The sequence below is a fragment of the Neoarius graeffei genome, chromosome 8 (assembly GCF_027579695.1).
Source record: "Neoarius graeffei isolate fNeoGra1 chromosome 8, fNeoGra1.pri, whole genome shotgun sequence".
NCBI classification, from domain to species: Eukaryota; Metazoa; Chordata; class Actinopteri; order Siluriformes; family Ariidae; genus Neoarius; species Neoarius graeffei.
The window spans coordinates 29,372,643-29,394,940 of NC_083576.1; the positions used below are offsets into that span (position 1 = coordinate 29,372,643).

Genomic DNA, 22,298 nt, shown 5'->3' on the forward strand with positions numbered 1-22,298 from the left:
AATCAAAGTACTCCATAGAGGCTTCTCCACTACAGCCCAAAGACTTTCAATGAGGTTAAAGTCAGGACTCTATGGTGGTCAATTTATGTGCGAAAATGATTCCTCATGCTTCCTGAACTACTGTCTCACAATTTGAGGCCTGGCATTGTTTTCCTGGAATGTACCTGTACAATCAGGGAAGGAAAAAAAATCCATTGATGGGATAACCTGGTCATTCAGGTGAGCCCGTTTCCGGTTGAGAGTACGCTGTGCACGTTTGGCTGCCACTTGTCACCAGAACTTTTGATTTTTCTTTTTTTTCCCTTTTTTGTGTTTGTGTAGTTTGAGTGTTTTGTTCGTCAGTTGTGGCGTAGCTCCGGACCCAGTTTTGGCGTCGATTCCCTTCAGGCGTTGGTGCCCCATGGGTGATGCCTGTGCTCCTCGCTATGGACTGCAGTTAGCTTGTTGCTCTTTTAACATCAGGGTTGTCCAGCGTTCTAGGCGGCGGTGCTTCTGTGCTTGGCATGGTGTTCCGAGCGATATTGCCCGGTGGCATCACATTGGCTGTGCAGGTGGTTTGGGACATACCAGTGCTCTGTGCGGCAATGCTTCTGTGCTCACTTTGTGGATCCATGGCGTGGTGTTCCAAGTGATGTTGCCCAGCAGTGGCGTGGCGGCTGTGCAGGCGGTGTGGAATTTATCTTCATGCGCCTGGTGAGACTATGGTAGCTACGCCATTGGAATTACATTCTGACCTCCTTTTGGTGGACATTTTTTTTCCCCTTCCTTCCCCTAATTTGTAAAGCAACCTTGGGTGTGAGAAAGACGCTATGTAAATTTAACTTTATTATTATTATTATTATTATTATTATTATTATTATTCAGTAAATTTCAGGTAATCAGCTGACTTCATTTGATTGCCAGAAAATTTTGCCAAGTCTATACCTGACTAATCGAAGCAACTCCAGATCATAACACTGCCTCCAGAGGCTTGTACAGCAGCCACTATGTATGAATGTATGACCCTTCTTAACCTGATGCACCTATTGCTCTGGAATCAGATAAATCTGGACTCATCAGACCACGTGACCTTCATCCATTCCTCCGGAGTCCAATCTTTATGCTTCCTAGCAAATGGAAGCCTTTTCTTCCAATTAACCTCACTAACAAGTGGTTTTCTTATGGCCACACAGCTGTTTAGTCCCAATCCTGTGAGTTCTTGTCAAATTATTTGTGTGGAAATGCTCTTAATTTCACTATTAAACATAGTCCTGGGTTTTACTGTGGTGTGTGTGTATTTATTTATTTATCTATTTATTATTGTTTTTAATTTAAATTTTTTTTTTTTTTTTTTGTAATTTGACTTCACCAAGCATTTAAGTGATTGCCAAGCAGTCAGTCAAGACTTTTTTCCAACCACATTTCTTCCCCAAAGCTGACGTTATCCTTCCAGGTTTTAATAATGCACTGGGCAGTTCTTAACCCAATTCCAGTAATTTCAGCAGTCTTCTTAGTTGTTTTATTGCTTGATCCAGGCGAATAATTAGACACTTCTGAAACACAGTAACATCTTTTCCACAACCATGGGATGCATCTTCCGACATGGTTGTTTAAGAAATGAGAAGGTACTCACTGCATCAGTTAGGATTAAAAGAATTGTTGCCATCTGAAACTCGATCACTGTGGTAATTATCCAATCAAATGATCGTAAGTATTTTCTTATTTAAATCCAAATGATGACCTTTTTTTTTTTTTGGGCCAGATAGTGTACATGTTTGTTTATATATATATATATATATATATATATATATATATATATATATATATAAAATAAAAATCACACTGTGTACACGGTACGAGTTAAAAGTTTGGACACCCTACTCATTCATAAGGTTTTCTGTACAATGTCAAAAACTGTGTGTGTGTATGTGTGTGTATATATATATATATATATATATATATATATATATATATATATATATATATATATATGAAAGCTGTGCAGGGCCTTGCATCTGCATCTTGTAAATTGATGTTTATGAACTATCCAAGCTCCAAGTACATACTGTTTTACTCATCTATGCAAAGTTTTATACACAAGACTCCCAACAAAACTTCAGAATTTGCTGCATGACTTAACATTGTCAAGTGGTTTCCTGGTGATATGTAGTTGAAATTTGAATTGTAAGTTTCACATAATTACTTTAGCCAAAGATAACCAGTCATACCTAGTCATTAAACACATCCTGTAGTAAAAACGAATAGGAAGGCCAACTCATAGGACAATCCTTGTTTTTACAGATGTGGACCCTCCTCTTAGTGCCACTTTGCCATGTGAAGATCCTAATCCTGACCTCAGCCCCAGGAAATCCCTGAACACCCGCTCAGGGACAATGCGACTTCACGAGAGTCCATCCATCCCAGAATTTAACGATAAACCTCCAGGAAAGAGAAAGTTCAAAAGCAAGCACTTGTGTGATACTGAAGAACAGAAAAAGGTTGGCTGAATAAATATCTACTTTCAATAAATGACATCTGATTTATAACAGATGACTTCCTTTAAGTCTCTAATGGAAGAAGGTGCTTATTTGTTACTTGGTTTTTCAGTGCCCTCTGCTGACATGCAGAATTCCTACAAAAGAGAATTGTAGGAATTCTCTACAATTCCTACAAGAAATTGCTCTTTCTCAGTAGCTGGACCTGTCATCCTTTTAATATTATGTCCTTCTTAGAGCTTTCTCCTTACTTGATATCTTCATTTCAGCTCAAGATCAAACGAGGCCTTGCAGGGAAGCGTTCCTCATCCCTCTCCACAGATGAAGACAGCCCTATGGCCAAAAAATCTTCCACTCCTTTCTCTGCCCCAAAGGAATTGTCGTCATCATCATCATCTCCTGTTCCTAAGAAGAAAGGGCCTGGAAAGGGCAGGATCCCAGAATTCACACCAAGCCGTCCTGTACCTCCAGAGGTTCGCCGACTGATTGTGAATAAAAATGCAGGGGAGACTTTGTTACAAAGAGCTGCTAGGCTGGGATACCAGGTACTGTAATTTTTCCATATACATCCATGATAAATACAGTACCAGTCAAAATTTGGGCACCCCTACTCATTCACAAGGTTTTCTGTATTGATTCTTTTCTACATTGTAGAACAGTAGTGAAGACATCAAAACTACGAAATAACACATGGAGCAAATATGGAATCATGTGGTAAAAAAAAAGGTCTTAAAAAACCCAAAATGCTTCATAATTTAGATTCTTTAAAGTAGCCAGCGTTTACCTTGATGAAGCTTTGCACACTATTGACACCTTAACCAGCTTCATTAGGTAGAATGCTTTTCAATTAACAGGTGTGCCTCATCAAAATTTAATTAGTGGAGTTTCTTGCCTTCTTAATGTGTTTGAAATCGAATAGTAAATAATAATAATACAGTAAACAGCCTTATTCCACAACTGCAGTAATCCATATTATGTCAAGACCTGCTCAACTAAGTAAAGAGAAATGGCATCCATCATTACTTCAAGACATGAAGTGGGTTTTTTTTGTTTATTTTGTTGGTTTTAATTAATAAAAATAAAGAAAAAAACACACTGAATTAGAAGGCCTGTCCAAACTTTTTAGTGATATTGTGTACATTTAAGGAACAGAAAATAGGTGTAAGTTGCCTGTGTCTGCTAGTGGTGTTTTACACTGCTGCCAAACAGGACATATGATGACAAATCTGTAATCCCAGATTTTGCTGTTATCTCAATTACCAAGTTGTCCATAACTTAACTATTACCTGCTGAATTGGTTTATTCTTCTTGCTAGTGCATTAAGCATATGTGAACAGGGGCATATGGGTGGAGTTAATGGAAACAGTGGAGAACATTGATTGGTCCAATGAAATCAACGCAGGGTGGTTCTAAATTGTAGACCATCATACCAGATGGTATGTCAAAAAAAAAATAAAAATACAATTTTTAAAAATTGCAAATTGTTCCAAAAAAAAGTTGGGAAAGAATATGAAATGCAAATAAAAAGAAAGTAGTGGTATATGTACTATCTTTACTATTATTTAATAATGGTACAGAGAGATGATATATTTTAGCTTGTCAGCTTCAATAGTTTTTGTAAAAAATATTTTGAAATTCATGCCTGCACCACAGCCATTTACATGTACAGATATGGTGTTCTCCAGGCCAAATAAAAATGAACCAGATTGTTACTAGTACAACCCCGATTCCAAAAAAGTTGGGACAAAGTACAAATTGTAAATAAAAACGGAATGCAATAATTTACAAATCTCAAAAACTGATATTGTATTCACAATAGAACATAGACAACATATCAAATGTCGAAAGTGAGACATTTTGAAATTTCATGCCAAATATTGGCTCATTTGAAATTTCATGACAGCAACACATCTCAAAGTTGGGACAGGGACAATAAGAGACTGGAAAAGTTAAAGGTACAAAAAAGGAATGGCTGGAGGACCAAATTGCAACTCATTAGGTCAATTGGCAATAGGTCATTAACATGACTGGGTATAAAAAGAGCATCTTGGAGTGGCAGCGGCTCTCAGAAGTAAAGATGGGAAAAGGATCACCAATCCCCCTAATTCTGCACCGACAAATAGTGGAGCAATATCAGAAAGGAGTTTGACAGTGTAAAATTGCAAAGAGTTTGAACATATCATCATCTACAGTGCATAATATCATCAAAAGATTCAGAGAATCTGGAAGAATCTCTGTGCGTAAGGGTCAAGGCCGGAAAACCATACTGGGTGCCCGTGATCTTCAGGCCCTTAGATGGCACTGCATCACATACAGGCATGCTTCTGTATTGGAAATCACAAAATGGGCTCAGGAATATTTCCAGAGAACATTATCTATGAACACAATTCACCGTGACATCTGCCGTTGCCAGCTAAAACTCTATAGTTCAAAGAAGAAGCCGTATCTAAACATGATCCAGAAGCGCAGATGTCTTCTCAGGGCCAAGGCTCATTTAAAATGGACTGTGGCAAAGTGGAAAACTGTTCTGTGGTCAGACGAATCAAAATTTGAAGTTCTTTATGGAAATCAGGGACGCCGTGTCATTCGGACTAAAGAGGAGAAGGACGACCCGAGTTGTTGTCAGCGCTCAGTTCAGAAGCCTGCATCTCTGATGTTATGGGGTTGCATTAGTGCGTGTGGCATGGGCAGCTTACACATCTGGAAAGACACCATCAATGCTGAAAGGTATATCCAGGTTCTAGAGCAACATATGCTCCCATCCAGACGATGTCTCTTTCAGGGAAGACCTTGCATTTTCCAACATGACAATGCCAAACCACATACTGCATCAATTACAGCATCATGGCTGCATAGAAGAAGGGTCCGGGTACTGAACTGGCCAGCCTGCAGTCCAGATCTTTCACCCATAGAAAACATTTGGCGCATCATAAAACAGAAGATATGACAAAAAAGACCTAAGACAGTTGAGCAACTAGAATCCTACATTAGACAAGAACGGGTTAACATTCCTATCCCTAAACTTGAGCAACTTGTCTCCTCAGTCCCCAGACGTTTACAGACTGTTGTAAAGAGAAAAGGGGATGTCTCACAGTGGTAAACATGGCCTCGTCCCAACTTTTTTGAGATGTGGTGTTGTCATGAAATTTAAAATCACCTATTTTTTTTCTTTAAATGATACATTTTCTCAGTTTAAACATTTGATATGTCATCTATGTACTATTCTGAATAAAATATGGAATTTTTAAACTTCCACATCATTGCATTCCGTTTTTATTTACAATTTGTACTTTGTCCCAACTTTTTTGGAATTGGGGTTGTATAAGGTTCAGAAGTTGGGTTCTATCATGGTATTAGTGCCCATGGCTTGCTCATCTGTGAGGGCAACATTAATGCTGAACGATACACAATGGCCAAAAGTATGTGGACAACTAACCAGCAGCACACCTGTAGGTGGTTCTTCCTCAAACTATTGCAACAAAGTTGGAAGCTCAACAATTGTCTAGACTGTCTTTGTATGCTGTTGCATTAAGAGTTCCCTTTACTGGAAATAAAAAGCCTAGCCCAAACATGTTCCAGCATGCCGAGGTTCCAGCAAAGTGAGGTCCATGACATGGTTTAACAAGGTTGGTGTTTAGCAAGCAGGAACTCAAGTGGCATGCACAGAATCCTAACCTCAACCCCAGTGCACAACTTTAAGATGAATTCAACTGCATGCCAACAGTGCGCCAGATGGGCATCCCTGAAAAAGACCAAAGCCTCAGTGCCCACCCTCACTAATGCTCTTTTGGCTGAACAGGCACAAATTCCATATTCCACCAGCCACTTTAAAAAAAGTTTAGTGGAAAATCTTCTCAGAAGAGTGGAGGCTGTTACAGCTGTTAATGCCTATGGTTTTGGAATACCAACAAAGCACATGTGGGTGTGATGGTCCCATGTCTGCATACTTTTGGCAGTAGTGTGTATATACACATTTTGGAGCTACATATGCTGCCTTCTAGACAATGTCTTTTTCAGGGATGCCCATGTTTCAACATGCCACACACACAGCCACATTCAACATGTGTTAGATCAGAATGAAGCACAATATATGACAAAGTAGGCCTTGTATGTTTGTGCAGCTAAAGATTGTATAAGGGAAATAGAGCATAATAATTCTATTTTAAAAACTTGGTTTAATTGGTGACAGTTAAGTATTGTTTAAAACAAAGGTGATGTAACACAGTGGTAAACACGGTCCTGTCCCAACTTTTATTGAATGTGTTTCAGGCATTGAATTTGTAATTGGTTTACATTTGCCAAAGAAAAACTAATAAAGTTAATCATTTAAAACACCAAATATCGTGTGTTCGCTATTTTCACTTTAATCATCTTCTTTCGGCTGCTTCCGCATATTTGATTTGGCATAGGTTTTTACATCAGATGACCGTTCTAACCACTGCACCACCGTGCCGCCCACTATTTTCAATTTAATACGTCAAAAACAATTTACTGATCACTGCATTTTCTTCATTGGCATTTCACAAACTGTCCCAGCTTTTTGGAATTGAGGGTCATAGTACTCTACAGTAGTAATCTCATAAGTGTTTTACTATTTAGAAGGATATGAATTATAAGGTAAAGTTTTGTTAGAAATTAAGGCACTGCGATCAATAGTAGTGTCTAATGACATTCACACAGAGTATAATGGGCATCCCAGAAGTTTCTTGCTGTATCCCAATGCTAAATAAGTTGGCTACTTCACAATGTCCAGAGAGCTTCTCTTACTTTCACGGGTATTGTTGAGATTGGAAACTGACATGTATTCAGTAATACCAATAGTTCTGGATTCTGTTACATAACCCACCATATGCTGTGTAGTATCCTTGGCAAAAGGTTGTACTGTCTGATAACTGAAGGCAAGATGCTTGGAGGTTTTGGCTTAAGCTGTTATGTGTTTTTCCCTTTTTTTGCATAAAGGAAGTGGTGTTATATTGCTTGGAGAAGGATGTGAGAGAGGTGAACCGCCGGGACAACGCTGGCTACACAGCACTGCATGAGGCATGTGCTCGTGGTTGGACGCATATTGTGCAGGTTCTGCTGAAGCATGGTGCTGATGTCAACTGTAGTGCACAAGATGGGACACGGTGAGCAGAAGAAAAACACCACCAGCAGTGAGCTAGCCTAATGCTTTTTTATTTTATAGGTCTACTTCCATTTGTACTTTACAGGTGTACCTCTGATGTCTTCTAAAGGCCCATTAACACATTGAGTGTAGGTGTATAGAGTCATGTGACATGACATGTCAAGACCTCATTATTTCACTTTGAAAATTACTTCAGTGCACACCAGCTGTGTTGACATTTGCATTAGAAGCACATCAAATTCTAGCTTATGCCACATTTTTAGGTAAACTGTTTGGTAGTTACTTCTGGCAGATCACTATAGACAAAAAAGTATATGAAATGGTTAGTTGATGGAGCTCAAATTATACTAATAAACACTGTCACTGCATCCACAAATTGAGCTCATCTGAAATAGACTGATGCACAGTGGAAACCTGTAGTGTGGTCCGATGATTCAATCTTTCAGACTGTTAATGGAAATAATCGATGTTATGTTCTTCTGGTCAAAGAAGAAAAGGACCATTCAGATTGTTACCAGCACAAAGTTGAAAAGTCAGGGTCTGTCATGGTATGGGGGGGTGTTGGTGCCCATGGAATGGGTAATTTGCACACCATTAATGCCAAAAAATGCACTATATAGCCTATAAGATGCACTATATCATACAATATATGAATGTATATTTCACTAGTGAGCAAAGCGAACGTATGATATATTTTTCAACATGAGAAGATGAACTTCATATCTTCGTGCCACTGTGTAATGTTCTTTATATTATATGCACACATTCACAAAAATATGCAAGTTAATCAAAAGAATTTTGATTTTGAACCAGTTTGCCATTTTGATAACGTGTGTCAAGTCAGCAGGAAAACACTGGGAGGTGACGTCATCAGAGTGAAACATTGGGAAATATGTCACTCGCATCCACGACGCATTTTGCATGAAAATGCAAGTTTTTCATCACGAGAAGATAAACTTTATATCTTCAAGCAAATGTGTGATTTTCTTTTTATTATTCAGAAACATTCACAAACAAAAAGTACCCAAATTTATCAAAAAATGTATCTATTTCCTCATGAGTGACACATAGAGATTTGTCACAGTTTTGGTTCTTCATGTCCTGGATGTAGCTCATATGGAAAAATGAGTGGTATATTTCCCAGTAAAACACTCGTGTGTGTGTGTGTGTGTGTGTGTGTGTGTGTATATACATACACTCTGTTACATATGTTACATAATCCTGTATAGCAATGAGAGTTACCAAATGAGTAAAGGACTAGTGAAGTAATGAGCAACAGGTGAGTGTAATTATAGTAAATGCGAGAGTTTGGTCTGCGGCTGAGAGAGTGCATGATTCAATGAGGGTTTCAGGTGGCTCTCGGATTTGACTTAATAAATCAATTATTAAACATTAACAGTTAATCTGGCTGTAAAAGCAAAAAAAAACCCATATATAAATTTACTTAGTCGTAACTGATAATCAAATGTTGGAGTTGTGTAAAACATTAAAGTGAAGTGCCCGCTTGCTCTTTCTGCTGCCAGTAGCTCACACACGAACCCAGCTCCAACCTGCCCAGTGTGGATAGACATGTTGTGAATCCGGAGTAAGGGGTCTGGATTTTGTGTTTAGTGTACATCAGACCTCTGTTAACTCAGTGATGCTGTGACTCTTTGCAGCCCCATTCATGATGCAGTTGCAGCTGATAGCCTGGCAGTAGTGTGGATGCTGTTAAACCATGGTGCCGATCCGACACTGGCCACCTACTCTGGCCAAACAGCTGTTAAATTGGCCCAAAGTCCCAGCATGAAAACCTTCCTCAAAGGTAACATTTATCCATTGTTTTGGTCACAGTTCAATTTTTTTGTACCTGAATCACCCAAAAGCTGACAGCAATTCGTCTTGATGTTTATGACTTACTGAACATTGATGAATCGGTTACTTACATTCTGAACATAGCATATGGTGTTTTGGTATCTGGTAAATTATTTGTCTCTATTTCTGTTTTAAAATAACTGGAGATGTAGCCCATGGTTTTTACACCAGTAAAACCAATTCATATTTAGAGATTTGATACAGAAACTGTGTACATTGTGTTGGGGGTGGTAAGGCAGGTTGGCTAAGGGCATGCTTCCTCTTTATAGATAAAAAAAGAATGTCTCTTTGTCACAGCCAACAGGTTTGTCTTATTTGGTTCTATCAGAAAGAGCATAACTTTTAAGTAGTAACAAAACTGACATTTTCAAGGTAACACTTGTCACACAAATCTGCAAGATCCTGTAAATTGTTCATAAAATATTCATGAAATGACAAAAGTTTTGGTTGAAGGCTAGAAACCATTTCCCCCTTTTTTTTTTTTTTTAAACCGCTAACCTCCATCAGACCTGCTCCTTTTGGTCTGCTGTCAGTCTCTCTTTCCTCTCTCTCCCTCGAATTGCTTGCTGGTATTAAAACAATTAAACTCAGATTATCCAAAACTCTATGGATGAGTAATAAATAATTAATCTTTTTTATATTCGATTGATCCGGCAACATTTTCTCACCAGACTGGCCTTTCACAGTATTGTTGTCACTGGAGAATTTTCATATATCCATCTAATAACCAAGAAAATTAAAGATTTATGGCTTCAAAAGAAAATCTTCCTCAAAGGTAACATTTATCCATTGTTTTGGTCACAGTTCAATTTTTTTGTACCTGAATCACATGTGAACACAACATGCAGTGCTCGTTTATATTAAAAACATCTCTTGGGGAAGCCATGGCCTAAAGGGTAAAGAAACAGCTTTGGGACCAAAAGGTTGCTAGTTCGATTTCCCTAAACCAGCAGGAGTGGCTGAAGAGCCCTTGAGCAAGGCACCTAACCCCCAGCTGGGCTGCCCATTGCTGTGGGTATGTCAGGGTCTTGTTGTACGTTGCTCTGGAGAAGAGCATCTGCTAAATGCCTGTAATGTAATCTGTAATGTCTTTTGTTATCTAGTGAGGCTAACTTTTCTTTAGCAGTAGGCTAATAAACAGACACAACTGAGCGTTAATTTTCAATATTTTTAGACTATAATATATAATGTATATCATATAATATTAAGTGTGTGTGTGTATATATATATATATATATATATATATATATATATATATATATATATATATATATATATTAAGTAATATTGGCAGGCTTTGAGTGGTATATTAGATATATTCCATTTGGCTAGCATGATACTGAATGAGTCGAAGACGAGTTCAATATCATGCTAGTTGAATGGAATATATCTGATGTACCACGAAAAAAAGCTAGCCATTATTATTATTATTATTATTATTATACATACGCATTCCTTTCGAGTATTTCAACACGTCTTTCTTTTTCAAAATTCTCTCAAAATCTACCGTTTTTAACGAAGCAAACCTGGTGACCATATTTGTTTACAAATTGTCACAGTTGCTCGCTAGTGTGGAAGTTTTACGCCTCTGACTTGTGACGTCATGTTGTCTTGACAACCATGCAATATCGTAAACCATATTCAACACTTGTTCTCCGTTAGGTAGAGTGACATAATACATAGCGATATGCTAACAATATTGCATGCTATCAAGCCAAATGAATGAATCTCACTAAAAGGGAATACATATTTTTATTCCATGGAGAAAGTGTCCTGTTTGTATAATAATATAAGATATTATTATAATATTGTATGCTATAATATATTTAAATAATATTGGCTGGCTTTGAGTGGTGTATCAGATATATCCATTCGGCTAGCATGATATTGAACGAGTTGAAGACGAGTAGCTGAATGGAATATATCTGATAGACCACGAAAAAAACCAGACAATATTATTATTATTATTATTATACCTGCACATTCAATGGAACAGTTAAAGATTTTACAAAAAGTTAAGAACAAGGGAGTAACTTACCAATATTGAATGCTGATTCTGATCGAATGTAATTCAATGTTCTGTCAATCCAATGTACATGTACAAAGTCAAAGTTCTAACAATAAAAATGGTACAAGTCCAAAAAGCCTGAACAACCACCCAACTTGTATACAAGCTATATATAGGTTGACAGTTCAAGTTCAAAGTTACGTTTGGTAGTAGTTAATTGTTACATTGCAGTTGTTCAAAACAAAAGAGCTTTGCTGAGTGAAGTCCACGAGTGAAGTCCTCTTGTCTCTGTCACTTTTCCTCACCTCCAAGTGGAACTTTGACAGTATTTCCACTATTGCTCTCTTTTCCAGTTTTTCGATGTCCATTGGTATGTTTTTCTCTTGCAAATAGTCAATATTTGCTAGAGAAATATTGGCTATAAACACTGGAAGAATATCCAGTGAAGTTTTGGTAGCCTTTTGGGAGTTCAGCGCGTCTTTCTCTTTAAATCTTCCACTTTTAATGAAGCAAACCTCGTGGCTATGTTTGTGTACAAATTGTCACAGTCACGCTGTAGTGTGGAAGTTTTACATCTCTGACATGTCTCTTTTTCCAGTTTTTCGATGTCTGTCGGTATGTTTTTCTCTTGTAAATATGCGTGAAGAATATCCAGTGAAGTTTTGGTAGCCTTTCGGGTGTTCAGTGCATCTTTCAAAATTTTCTCTAAATCTTCCGCTTTTTTTTTTAAAGCATTTTTTTTTTTTTAGATTTTTTTTGGGCTTTTTCACCTTTATTGGATAGGACAGTGTAGAGACAGGAAATGAGCGGGAGAGAGAGACGGGGAGGGATCGGGAAATGACCTCGGGTCGGAATCGAACCCGGGTCCCTGGATTTATGGTATGGCGCCTTATTCACCTGAGCCACGACGCTCCCTAAATCTTCCGCTTTTAATGAAGCAAACCTCATGGCCATGTTTGTGTACAAATTGTCAGTCATTCAGTAGTGCATAAGTTTTATGTCTCCGATGTGTCTTTTCCAGGTTTTGATGTCCGTTTTGTTTGTTTTTCTCTTGTAAATATGTGTGAAGAACTGAAACTAAAGACACACTGAACACCCAAAAGGCTACCAAAACTTTTGGTAGCCTTTCTGGCATTCAGCGTGTCTTTAGTTTCAGTCTTCAGTTTATTTATTTAGTGCTTAATCCGAGCACTGAATTAACCCTATCATCTTTCTCTCCCAGCTGACAAAGAAATGATTGTGTGCATGCGTAGCACAGAAGTTTTGTCATTGGATCTTCGCATGAGCTCCAAAATGTGACGTTGTGTTGTTCTGACAATGTGCAATATTATAACAATATTGCACGCTCATTCTCCATTGGGGAGAGTACATACATGGAGGATAAGTGATATGATAACATTATTGTATGCCATCAATAAACCCACTGGAAGGGAATAGAATACATGCTTTTATTTCATGTAAAAAGTGGCCCGTATGTATAATAATATACAGTATTATCTTGCTACAAATCAATATGTTGGGTTGGCATTTTAACTTATGTACTTACTATTGCAGCTTATCCATATCCCACATGAACTGTGATAAAAGGTAAATGTCCCTTTTTACAGAGCGTGTGGCACAGAAATTAAAAAGGTAGCCTTCCAATTCACTTAGTGCTTTGAATGCCAAATCTGTACATTAACACTTCCGGTCACAACAGACACTCATTTGTGATGGTGTATTTATGGTAATTCTGTGTTGTTTGTGGTGATTGTTTTTTCTGTTAAAGAAATTTATCTGTCAACATTAATACAGAAAATTCACAGAATCTCACTGGAACATTCACAATTAGATTTTTGAATAATAATTGTGAAGTATTTGCAAGTTTACACCAGTGAGGCACATTTGTTTGGGGGGGTAAAGCATGTTTTACAAAATATGCCTCGCAACACCCATGATGTTAACGTAAAGTGAGCCATAAATGTGGCTGATTTAATGCATCAAGTTTTCTTTACAGGACTGTGCATCAAATTAACAAACATATTGGCATTATTTTACTAATTTGACCACTGAAAATAGCAAAGTAAAAGTGTGATAAAATAGCCTACTTCTCAGTCACACATCACATATTTCAGTTTCATTACCTCAATTTAGAAATTTGTAGCTACATTAATTTGTCTGTACAATTAAATGTTACACAATGCAAAAAAAGGTGCTAAATAATAGCGTGTTCTGGATCAAGTGCTATTTTATAAGCTTCCACATAATGAGGGTCGAAGCCATATTGTTAATTTAAACCAGCTAGGACTACAACAAGGAATATATTGCCAATATACTAGACCCTAATTAAATATTTATTTCAGTGCTTTCCATCTTCATATTCATAAGTCCCAATATTTTTAATTTTTAGTTTTAAATTGGTTCTTGCTTTTTTTGATGCATAGGATTATATTACAGTTTAAAAAAAAAAAAACTTCTTCGTCCATATTTTCTGTCCTTGATTTTTTTTCCCCCCAAAAGCAAGTGCTTGTGTATAAGACACTTCTACTCAACAAAAATGTGGCAGCTCTGGAGGTGTGAACTATGTGTAATATAGGTGACTAGCCTTATTTGAAAGACAAGCCCAGATAATTGCCTGGCTTTGAATACATGTAACTATCCTAGTGTAAATACTGATATGATTTTTGGACTTAAGTCACCACTGTCAACGATAAGTACATGCCTTTATGTATAAATGAGTATTAAATGACTTTGCTACAAACCTACAAATTTTCTGTTGATTGTTTGGAAAAAATAAATACATGGTTAAGTACTTGTGAGGATTTAATATTGAAATTGAACACACAGGTATTTAGATCTAAGATGTAACGACAGACTGGAGCACTATTCAGAAGTTTTTCTTGCGCAGTATTGGCTTGAGCAAGAAGTTCAGCCTCACTGTTAGACAGTTTGAGGTAACCACGATAAGTCATGCTGATCTACAGTACTGTGGAAATTTATCTGTCAACATTAGTTCTAAACGTTCGTTTTTTGGCACAAAATTAAATGTTGCAGAAAATTTTTTTTGTATCTGAGCAATGTAAGGGTCCACTTTTCAGATTAATAAAGAAAACATAATGAAGGCTACTGGGTTTTGCTGCAAAATTAAGAATCAAGTGTGACAGTGTCCAGAAGAACTGTGGCTGGTTCTGCAAGATGCTCAGTAAAACCTACAGCTCATTTCCTTATAAAACTGCACTAATTATACCTGAGACTACTATTTTTTAAAGCAAAGGGTCGTCTCACACCAAATATTGACATTGTTTCATTTATTACGGCTTACTGCTGTTTATAGTATTTTTTTTTTAATGTTGAAAGATTATTTCATTATTTTTAAGCCATTTTTGTGTCTTCGTCTCTTAGACATGCACAGTACTGTATATGTGCATTAAATGGGCTGTAAATAAACTCAAAAACTATGGAATGCCATATGAATGAATGAACCCTTTATTGTCACCAGTCACATGTACCAGCGAAATTGGCCATCAACCCGTCCATACATATACACACATACAATTGACAGAGGGGGAGTAGACAGGACAGGAAGACAGGGATGAAAAGAAAAAATACAGAGTAACATGAGGAGAGGGGAGGAGAAAAAAGAAACCCCCACACTATGCTCCTGTGGGGAGTACAGTGTGGGAACATTAAAAAAACACCTCAGCACATAAGCACAAAATAACACAAGTACACTTTACAACATGAAAACTTGGGACTTGAGGGGGGAGGGGGGCGATCAGGGGAGGAAGAGGTAACCCAGCGCAATTAAGCAGCCATGACGGCGCTGGTCGCGCATCCGCTTGTCATGCTGGGGGTAAAAAGTGGCGACCGTGGGAAGTGGGGGAAGGAATGCAAGAGCGTCTCACTGCAGTGATCTTCGGGGGAGTTGTTGTTCCAGCAACGGCCTTGGCCGAGGCCAGTGCTGTCTGAGGGAGCCGAAAGCAGATAAGATTGGGATTGTTTGGTCTTGGGGCGAGTAGACGCATTCTTTTACACGACTACTCTGTTTGTCCATTCTGGTCTCTGAATCGATCCATTTTCCTTTGCAAAGCCAAAAGCTTCTGCATGATGTTATCCATGTTGCGGTTCAAGTTCTGAATAGCCACGGTCTGAGTGCCAACAGCTCTGCCCACCGCTTCAATCATGTCGGACAGCTTTATGGGGCTTTGGACAGCTGTCACCGTTTTCTGATTTCCTCGATATACCAGGGCAATGCCTAATCCAATCAGCAGAAGACCTGTAATCATGGTTCCGAATAGGTAGATGACTTCAATGTCCTCCACAGAAAGAACTGCCAGGCACACGACCCGCCACTTCTCCCACGCGTCCATCATGTAGCTAGTTGCGAACGTTCAGGCAGGACAGGCTGGTTCCCCTGAACCCAGGCTTCTCGTTGAGAAAATTGTGCCAATTGCGTTAAGAGACCAATTTATCAATTCCATGATTTTTTTTTTTTTTTTTAGTTTGTTTGGAGAGCAGTGCGGAGAGAGTCTCTCAAAAGTATAGACAATAGACAGACGAGACAAGAGGAGCAAAGCAGGGAAGATAAGGGGGAGGAGAGGCAGAGAAATGCCATATATAAGAAATATAAGGCCAATATTAAAAGTAACACTATTCAGAATTGCCCCTTTAAAGTCACAGTCACTGAGGATACTGCATCGTAATCAGAGATGCTGCTTATCTTGAGGAGTACATTTTGATGGATGAAACCATCAAATAACTTAAACATAGCAGGTGAATGTTCAGTCCATTTATCCTTCAAAGCAAAGGACTGGTTTGAGCTGAAAGGAAGGATACATCAACTCAAATAACCACTCAAAGACCATGTTGGGTTCTATTCCTGTCAGACAAGAACTGGAATCTGAGTCTACAGTGCAGGCTCACATCTTTTTTGAACCCTCACCTAAGCAGTTTCGCTGTATCTTCATGATTTTATGCACTGCAGTACAACATGATTGGCTGATTGGAGCATTGCACAAATGAGCAGGTGTACAGATGTTCGTATTATACTGGCTAGTGAATGTATGCAAATATTATTATTTCATGATCTCAAATTAGTATCTTGTAGCTTTTTTAAGTTACAAATAACTAAGAGAATGATTTAAAAACGAAAGTCCAAAATAATATTCAATTTAGTTTTATTTACATGGTACATTTACATCCATCCATTTTCTACCACTTATCCGGATCCAGGTCATGGGGGTAGCAGCCTAAGCAGAGCAGCCCAGACTTCCCTCTTCCTGGCCACCTCCACCAGCACTTCCAGAGGAATACCGAGGTGTTCCCAGGCCAGCCGAGAGATGTAATCTCTCCAGCGTGTCCTGGGTCTGTCCTGGGATCGCCTCCCAGTGGGGCATGCTCAGAGAACCTCCCTTGGGAGGTGTCCGAACCACCTCGATTGACTCCTTTCAATGTGGAGGAGCAGCGGTTCTACTCTGAGTCTCTCCCGAATGACCAAGCTTCTCACCCTATCTCTAAGGGAGAGCCCAGCCACCCTGCGGAGAAAACTAATTTCTACCGCTTGTATCTGCGATCTCATTCTTTCAGTCACTACCCACAGCTCGTGACTATAGGTGACCAGTAAATTGAGAGCTTTGTCTTTTGGCTCAGCTCTCTCTTTACCACAACAGACCGGTTTAGCGTCCGCATCACTGCTGATGCTGCCCCGATCAGTCTATCCAACTCCCACTCCCCCTTACCCTCACTCGTAAACAAAACCCTGAGATACTTAAACTCCTCCACTTTAGGTAGCAATTCTGTCCATAAAAGTTATGAACAGAACTGGTGACAAAGGGCAGCCCTGGCTGAGTCCCACATGCACCGGGAACAAGTCTGACTTACTGCCAGCAATGTGAACCAAACTCCTGCTCCGGTCATACAGGGTCCGAATGGCCTGCAGTAGTGGGCCTGAACCCCATACTCCCGAAGCACCCCCCACAGGGCACCACGAGGGATATGGTCGTAAGCCATCTCCAGGTCCACAAAACGCATGTAGACCGGTTGGGCAAACTCCCATGCACCCTCCAGTACCCTTGCAAGTCCAGTCCAATGTTCCACAACCAGGACAAAAACCGCATTGTTCCTCCTGAATCCAAGGTTTGACTATCAACTGGACTGTCCTCTCCAGCACCCCGGCATAGGCTTTCCCATGGAGGCTGAGAAGTGTGACCCCCCTATAGTTGGAACACACTCTCTGGTCCCCTAAAGGGTACTTTATTTATTATTTATATAATGAGACAAAGCAGCTTTACAGAAATCTGGATGTGGATTTAGATCTCTAATGAGCAAACCAGAGGCAGCAATGGCAAGGAAAAACTCTGAGAGCACAAGAAGAAACAACCTTGAAAAGAACCAAACTCAAAAGGGATTCCATGTTCTTCTGGTGACATTGCACACTGCATAGTGCAATCTTTATGGTATGCAAATAGGACCATCCATAGCCATCTCGAGGCTGTCCATGGTGGGCCATTCAGCAGCAGCAGCAAGTGACTCACAAGTGAAGGATGCTCCAAAAAGACACTGAGCATCAGGATGGGCTAGGCAGGTCCAGTGGACAGATCAGGAGTCAGGATCAGGCAGCAGCATCCCATCAGCAGGCGTAACATGATGGGATTATTTAAGTTATTCACTGAAGGTGACTTCATCTCGGTTATTATTCACCGATATTCACTGAGCCTGAGGCGGATAATTGTTTTAGCATAAATACACAGGTGATTTTATTTAAAAAAAAACAATAAATTGTATTCAGAATATCATTTATTTCAATCTTCAAACGCGGCATGCAAATGTAATGCATGCAGACTTGTCACTTATCTATACCAAGTCACATAAAATACTTTGTTTTGAAATGAATAAAATAAATCACAATTCCACCTTACCTTTTGAATAGTTTTAGACCAAACTTCGTAGCATTATTAGTGCTTTAAGAAACAGCATTTTCTTTCATAATTCGTAATGCTTCCTCAGTTACGGTGACGAAACGATTGGCCGCCATTTTGCCGAGTCGCTCAAGGTGATTATTGAGACATAGTCCAAATTTCTCAGCCAATCAACGCATGTGATTTTCCTATAATCTTATAGTTGGTTGCCAACTGTTAGTATAACAGTTGAATAATGAGGGCAGAAGGCATATTGCTAATTTTAACCAGTGATTAGTACTATACATGCAGGAACATATTGGCAATGTAGCCTATTCGACTCCAATAAGATGTTTATTTGAATGCTTGCTGTCTTTAAATTCCATGCATCATTCTATTGGTCTTTTTATTTTTAAATTGTCTCTGGATTTTATGTTACACCGTATTACATTTTGCAGCAAATAAAAGTGCTATTTGCTTCTCACGTCTGCATGATCTATCCCTGATTTTGGGCTGCTGATCAGAAGGTTCTGAGTCCCACTGTTCCCAGCACCACTGTTGGACCCTGTTGAAATGTGGGTGCTGGTGGGCCCTACTGAAGTGTTCCTGTGTTACTTAATCATTTCTTTAATGGGGTGTACAATCAAAATTAGAGTTATATATAACTTTACCCTGCACACATCTCTTTTCTCTCAGAGTACTTCACGGACCTAGAAGGACGCCCTGATCAGGATCCAAGTCTTCAGTGGGATTTTTACAGCAGCTCTGTGTTTGGTAGGAGACTTCATAAATGCATAAGCCAGAATTTACAATAATTTGGTGGAAGCTCAGGTTATCAATCAGTCTCATTTCTGTGGTCAAGGCTGGACAGTCAGGATTTGAGAATCAATTTGCCTTTGTCTGGAATAGTTTTTACTGAATTCGGATGTCCAATAGGGGGAGCATTAACACATTCTACTCACAGGGATATGTTGTCATTCTGTTGGTACCTGTGAATCCTTTTTAGAGACAGATCAGGAGGCTTGCTGGGACTTCCTGCTGTGTCAACCTGAAGAGGAAGACAAGGAAGAATGGAGAGAGCAGGGAAAGGAAAAGGACACAGACTGCCTTTTGTTTGAGTTCTCCTCTGAACCTTTATTACCCTGCTACCACATTCAAGTATCGCTAACACAGGGGTGAGTAACCACAGCACCCGATTTTAACACTGTTGCATGTGCATATGCCTTTTTATATTAAGCTTATATCTCTGCACTTACAGTTTTTGCAACTGGTTTCTGCTGATGGATGTGTTGAAACGCCTGAAGGTCTCAGCTCGCATCTTCCGGGCAAGGTACCCTCAGTTTGAGGTGGTGAGCCTCACAAGGGCCGAGCTTTGGAGACAGGTGAGCATTAGTCAGACGTGTATTGCCCCAGATGAGTTCCGACCCATTGATGATGAGGAGGATGAAGAGACAGTCGAGCTGGTGCGCTGCATACCAGAATTGCAGGGTCTCTTAGGCTCATCTATCCAGCTGCTACAAGATGATGATGATGAGAGGTCAGAGGTTAGAGGTAGCCTCTGCAACCGATAGCAATGTTCTGAGATGAGTAAGTAGCTGTCTACAGGCATTTGCACCTCTTTATTTACTGGTAGATGCACTGCTACTAAAACCAGCACTTTGTATGTACACTATCTGCCAAAAATGGCTCCTCGAAAACAGATGAGATCCTCGCAGAACACACCCTTCTCCCAGAAAACCTTCCTTTACAGCAGCAGAAGGGGCTTTGTTAGATTGACTTGCCTTGAAATCACTCACAGGAGAAGGGAGGACTCTAGCAAAGCGGACAAAAGTAAATTTCTCTTCCCAGTCTGTAGGTATTTTTCACTGTCCAGTAACTTCTCTTCAATCTTTTTATATGTATAAACCTATAAGTATATGTAAATATATATGTATATATTGACATCAGGGTGAGCCTAGTTTGGTTGTAATTTATCATTTATATGTTTTAATGTTTCTTTATTCCTGAGGTTATGTGAATAGTTTTGAAAGCATGCCCAAGGCATTTTTCTTTTTGTTTTATCTTAGTGATCTAAGAGTTTTTGGCCAGCTCATTGTGGCAGGAAGGACTCTGGGACAGATGGTTCCTCTGTAAACCTGTGAGAGTCTCTCTCTCTGTTTCGCACTCTCTCTGTGAGGACCGCTAACCCAGAACATATGTCGATCAGGCCTGCCCTCCTTTACCTCACCATACCTCGGCTCACATTGCCACCACAGCTCTGCTTCCAACACCCCAACTAGCTGCATTAATCTTGGATGGTTTCTTTGCAGTAGAGCAGGCAAAGGATTGTTCTTTCATATTTATAAAACCCAGTTAATTCTGATTTTCAAGAAAAGGTATCGACTTATCCATGAATGAGGAGTTTCATTTTATGTTTACAAAACCTAAAGAGATTGTTGGATATCAAGGTATGAAAGCCTTGATAAAAGCAAGCAAGATGAAAAAGCAAACCTGTGGAATGCTTTTTTTTCTTTTCTTTTTGTTTCGCTTGGGTGGAGATTTTTCAAAGGACTTTGTTCTGGATGTTGTCCAGCACCTTGCTCAGTTCAAGGTCATGAGAGAAGACCTCTCTTACTTAGCTTGCTTTCCCCAGTGTACCCAGTTCCAGCGAGCGTTGTGGTGCATGGTGTGTTTTATTTACACAGTTTGACTGTGTTTAATTTAATAGTCATTAATATATTTAACTTTTTGTGTATCACACAAATGATATATGAAAGTTGCTTTGTATGGTTGGTGCTTTATTTGAAATGTACAATTAATCCCTTTACCTTACGGATGTTGTGTTCTCCTTCACTCCAAACAGTGTTTTAATGAGCAAAAGTACAGTTTTATTGTACTGGTGCTAAGATAGATTTTGTGTTGACAATCATTGACCTTTTTTTGAACTGAAACCAATAAATACTATTTAATTGAAGAGTGAGAAATGTAAAGAGAGAGTTTAGTTTCATTACCAATGGAGGCCCACCAAGCCATGAAGAGAGTACTTGATTTTGAAGGTTTACTGTCTGTATGATGCGCAAAGGGAATGTTTTTCTGATTCCTTTTTAAAAGAAATTGACTAGAATAAAGCATGATTGTTAAGTTTGCTTGTAATGTTCAGTGCAATTTACCAGTATTGCTCAATTCTGAGGTCTTATGGTTGTATAGAGAAGCATTTCTTAGTAAGCTAAATTTATAGCGCATATACCCGTCATGACATGGAAAAATGAAAGATTACAAGGGTTTCGGGACCCAAAGATTTGGAAAAAAAAATTTGTACAACAGAACGTACCAAGCCATCTATGTCTCTGTGCAGTTGCGGTCAGGAGTTTGCATACACTCACCGTGGACGTGAATGTAATGGCAATATTGGGCTTTCAATGATTTCTTTAATCTGTTCTTTTTCTGTAGCAGAAGTATTTGTACAATAATCTTTAAATATATTTTAATAATAATAAATAATAATAATAGTCTAAAAAAATTCTGTGCAATGGCTTTAATTTGAGCATTCTGAAAACACAGTGTCACAATTATACATACACCCACTTAGATTATTAATTCTTTGGTGATCAAAGTTCCAAAATGTCTTTTAACTTGCCAACCCCAAGGCCTCTTAACTTCCTGTTAGTGAACATGACTGACTACAGCTGGTAGCTTCTGTATGCCAACATTTAAAAAGGTTTGTTTGACAAGTACAAGTTATCATGATGTGTAGCCACTTTGCCAATTTCTGAAAGAAGACCCAAACTGCCACCCTCAGTTGAGAAGAAATTGGTTTGGATGGTCAGGAACCACCAAGGAACAGGTCTGCCATGAATTAGAAGCTACTGGAACACCAGTGTCACTGTCTACAGTCAAGCGTGTTTTACATCAGCCTTTCTCAACTGGGGTGCTGCGGCACCCTGGGGTGCCGTCTGGCTTCGTTGGGGTGCCATCAAAAAATT

General features: G+C 39.1%; 1 protein-coding gene across 7 annotated transcripts in view; it reads left to right on the forward strand.

The window, feature by feature from the left end:
- Positions 1-21,456, forward strand: part of bcorl1 (BCL6 corepressor-like 1) — an 89,851-nt gene extending 68,395 nt beyond the window's left edge. For 5 of the 7 annotated variants that reach the window (XM_060927533.1, XM_060927531.1, XM_060927530.1 and 2 more), the window contains 7 exons: positions 2,281-2,477; positions 2,744-3,019; positions 7,434-7,600; positions 9,258-9,403; positions 19,033-19,110; positions 19,343-19,511; positions 19,595-21,456. In XM_060927533.1, the coding sequence (XP_060783516.1) occupies positions 2,281-2,477; positions 2,744-3,019; positions 7,434-7,600; positions 9,258-9,403; positions 19,033-19,110; positions 19,343-19,511; positions 19,595-19,907 (1,346 nt within the window). In that variant the 3' untranslated portion in view covers positions 19,908-21,456. The remainder of the gene's footprint in view (positions 1-2,280; positions 2,478-2,743; positions 3,020-7,433; positions 7,601-9,257; positions 9,404-19,032; positions 19,111-19,342; positions 19,512-19,594) is intronic. The other 2 variants (XR_009655211.1, XM_060927534.1) reach the window with 2 other exon arrangements.
- Positions 21,457-22,298: the final 842 nt, after the last annotated feature.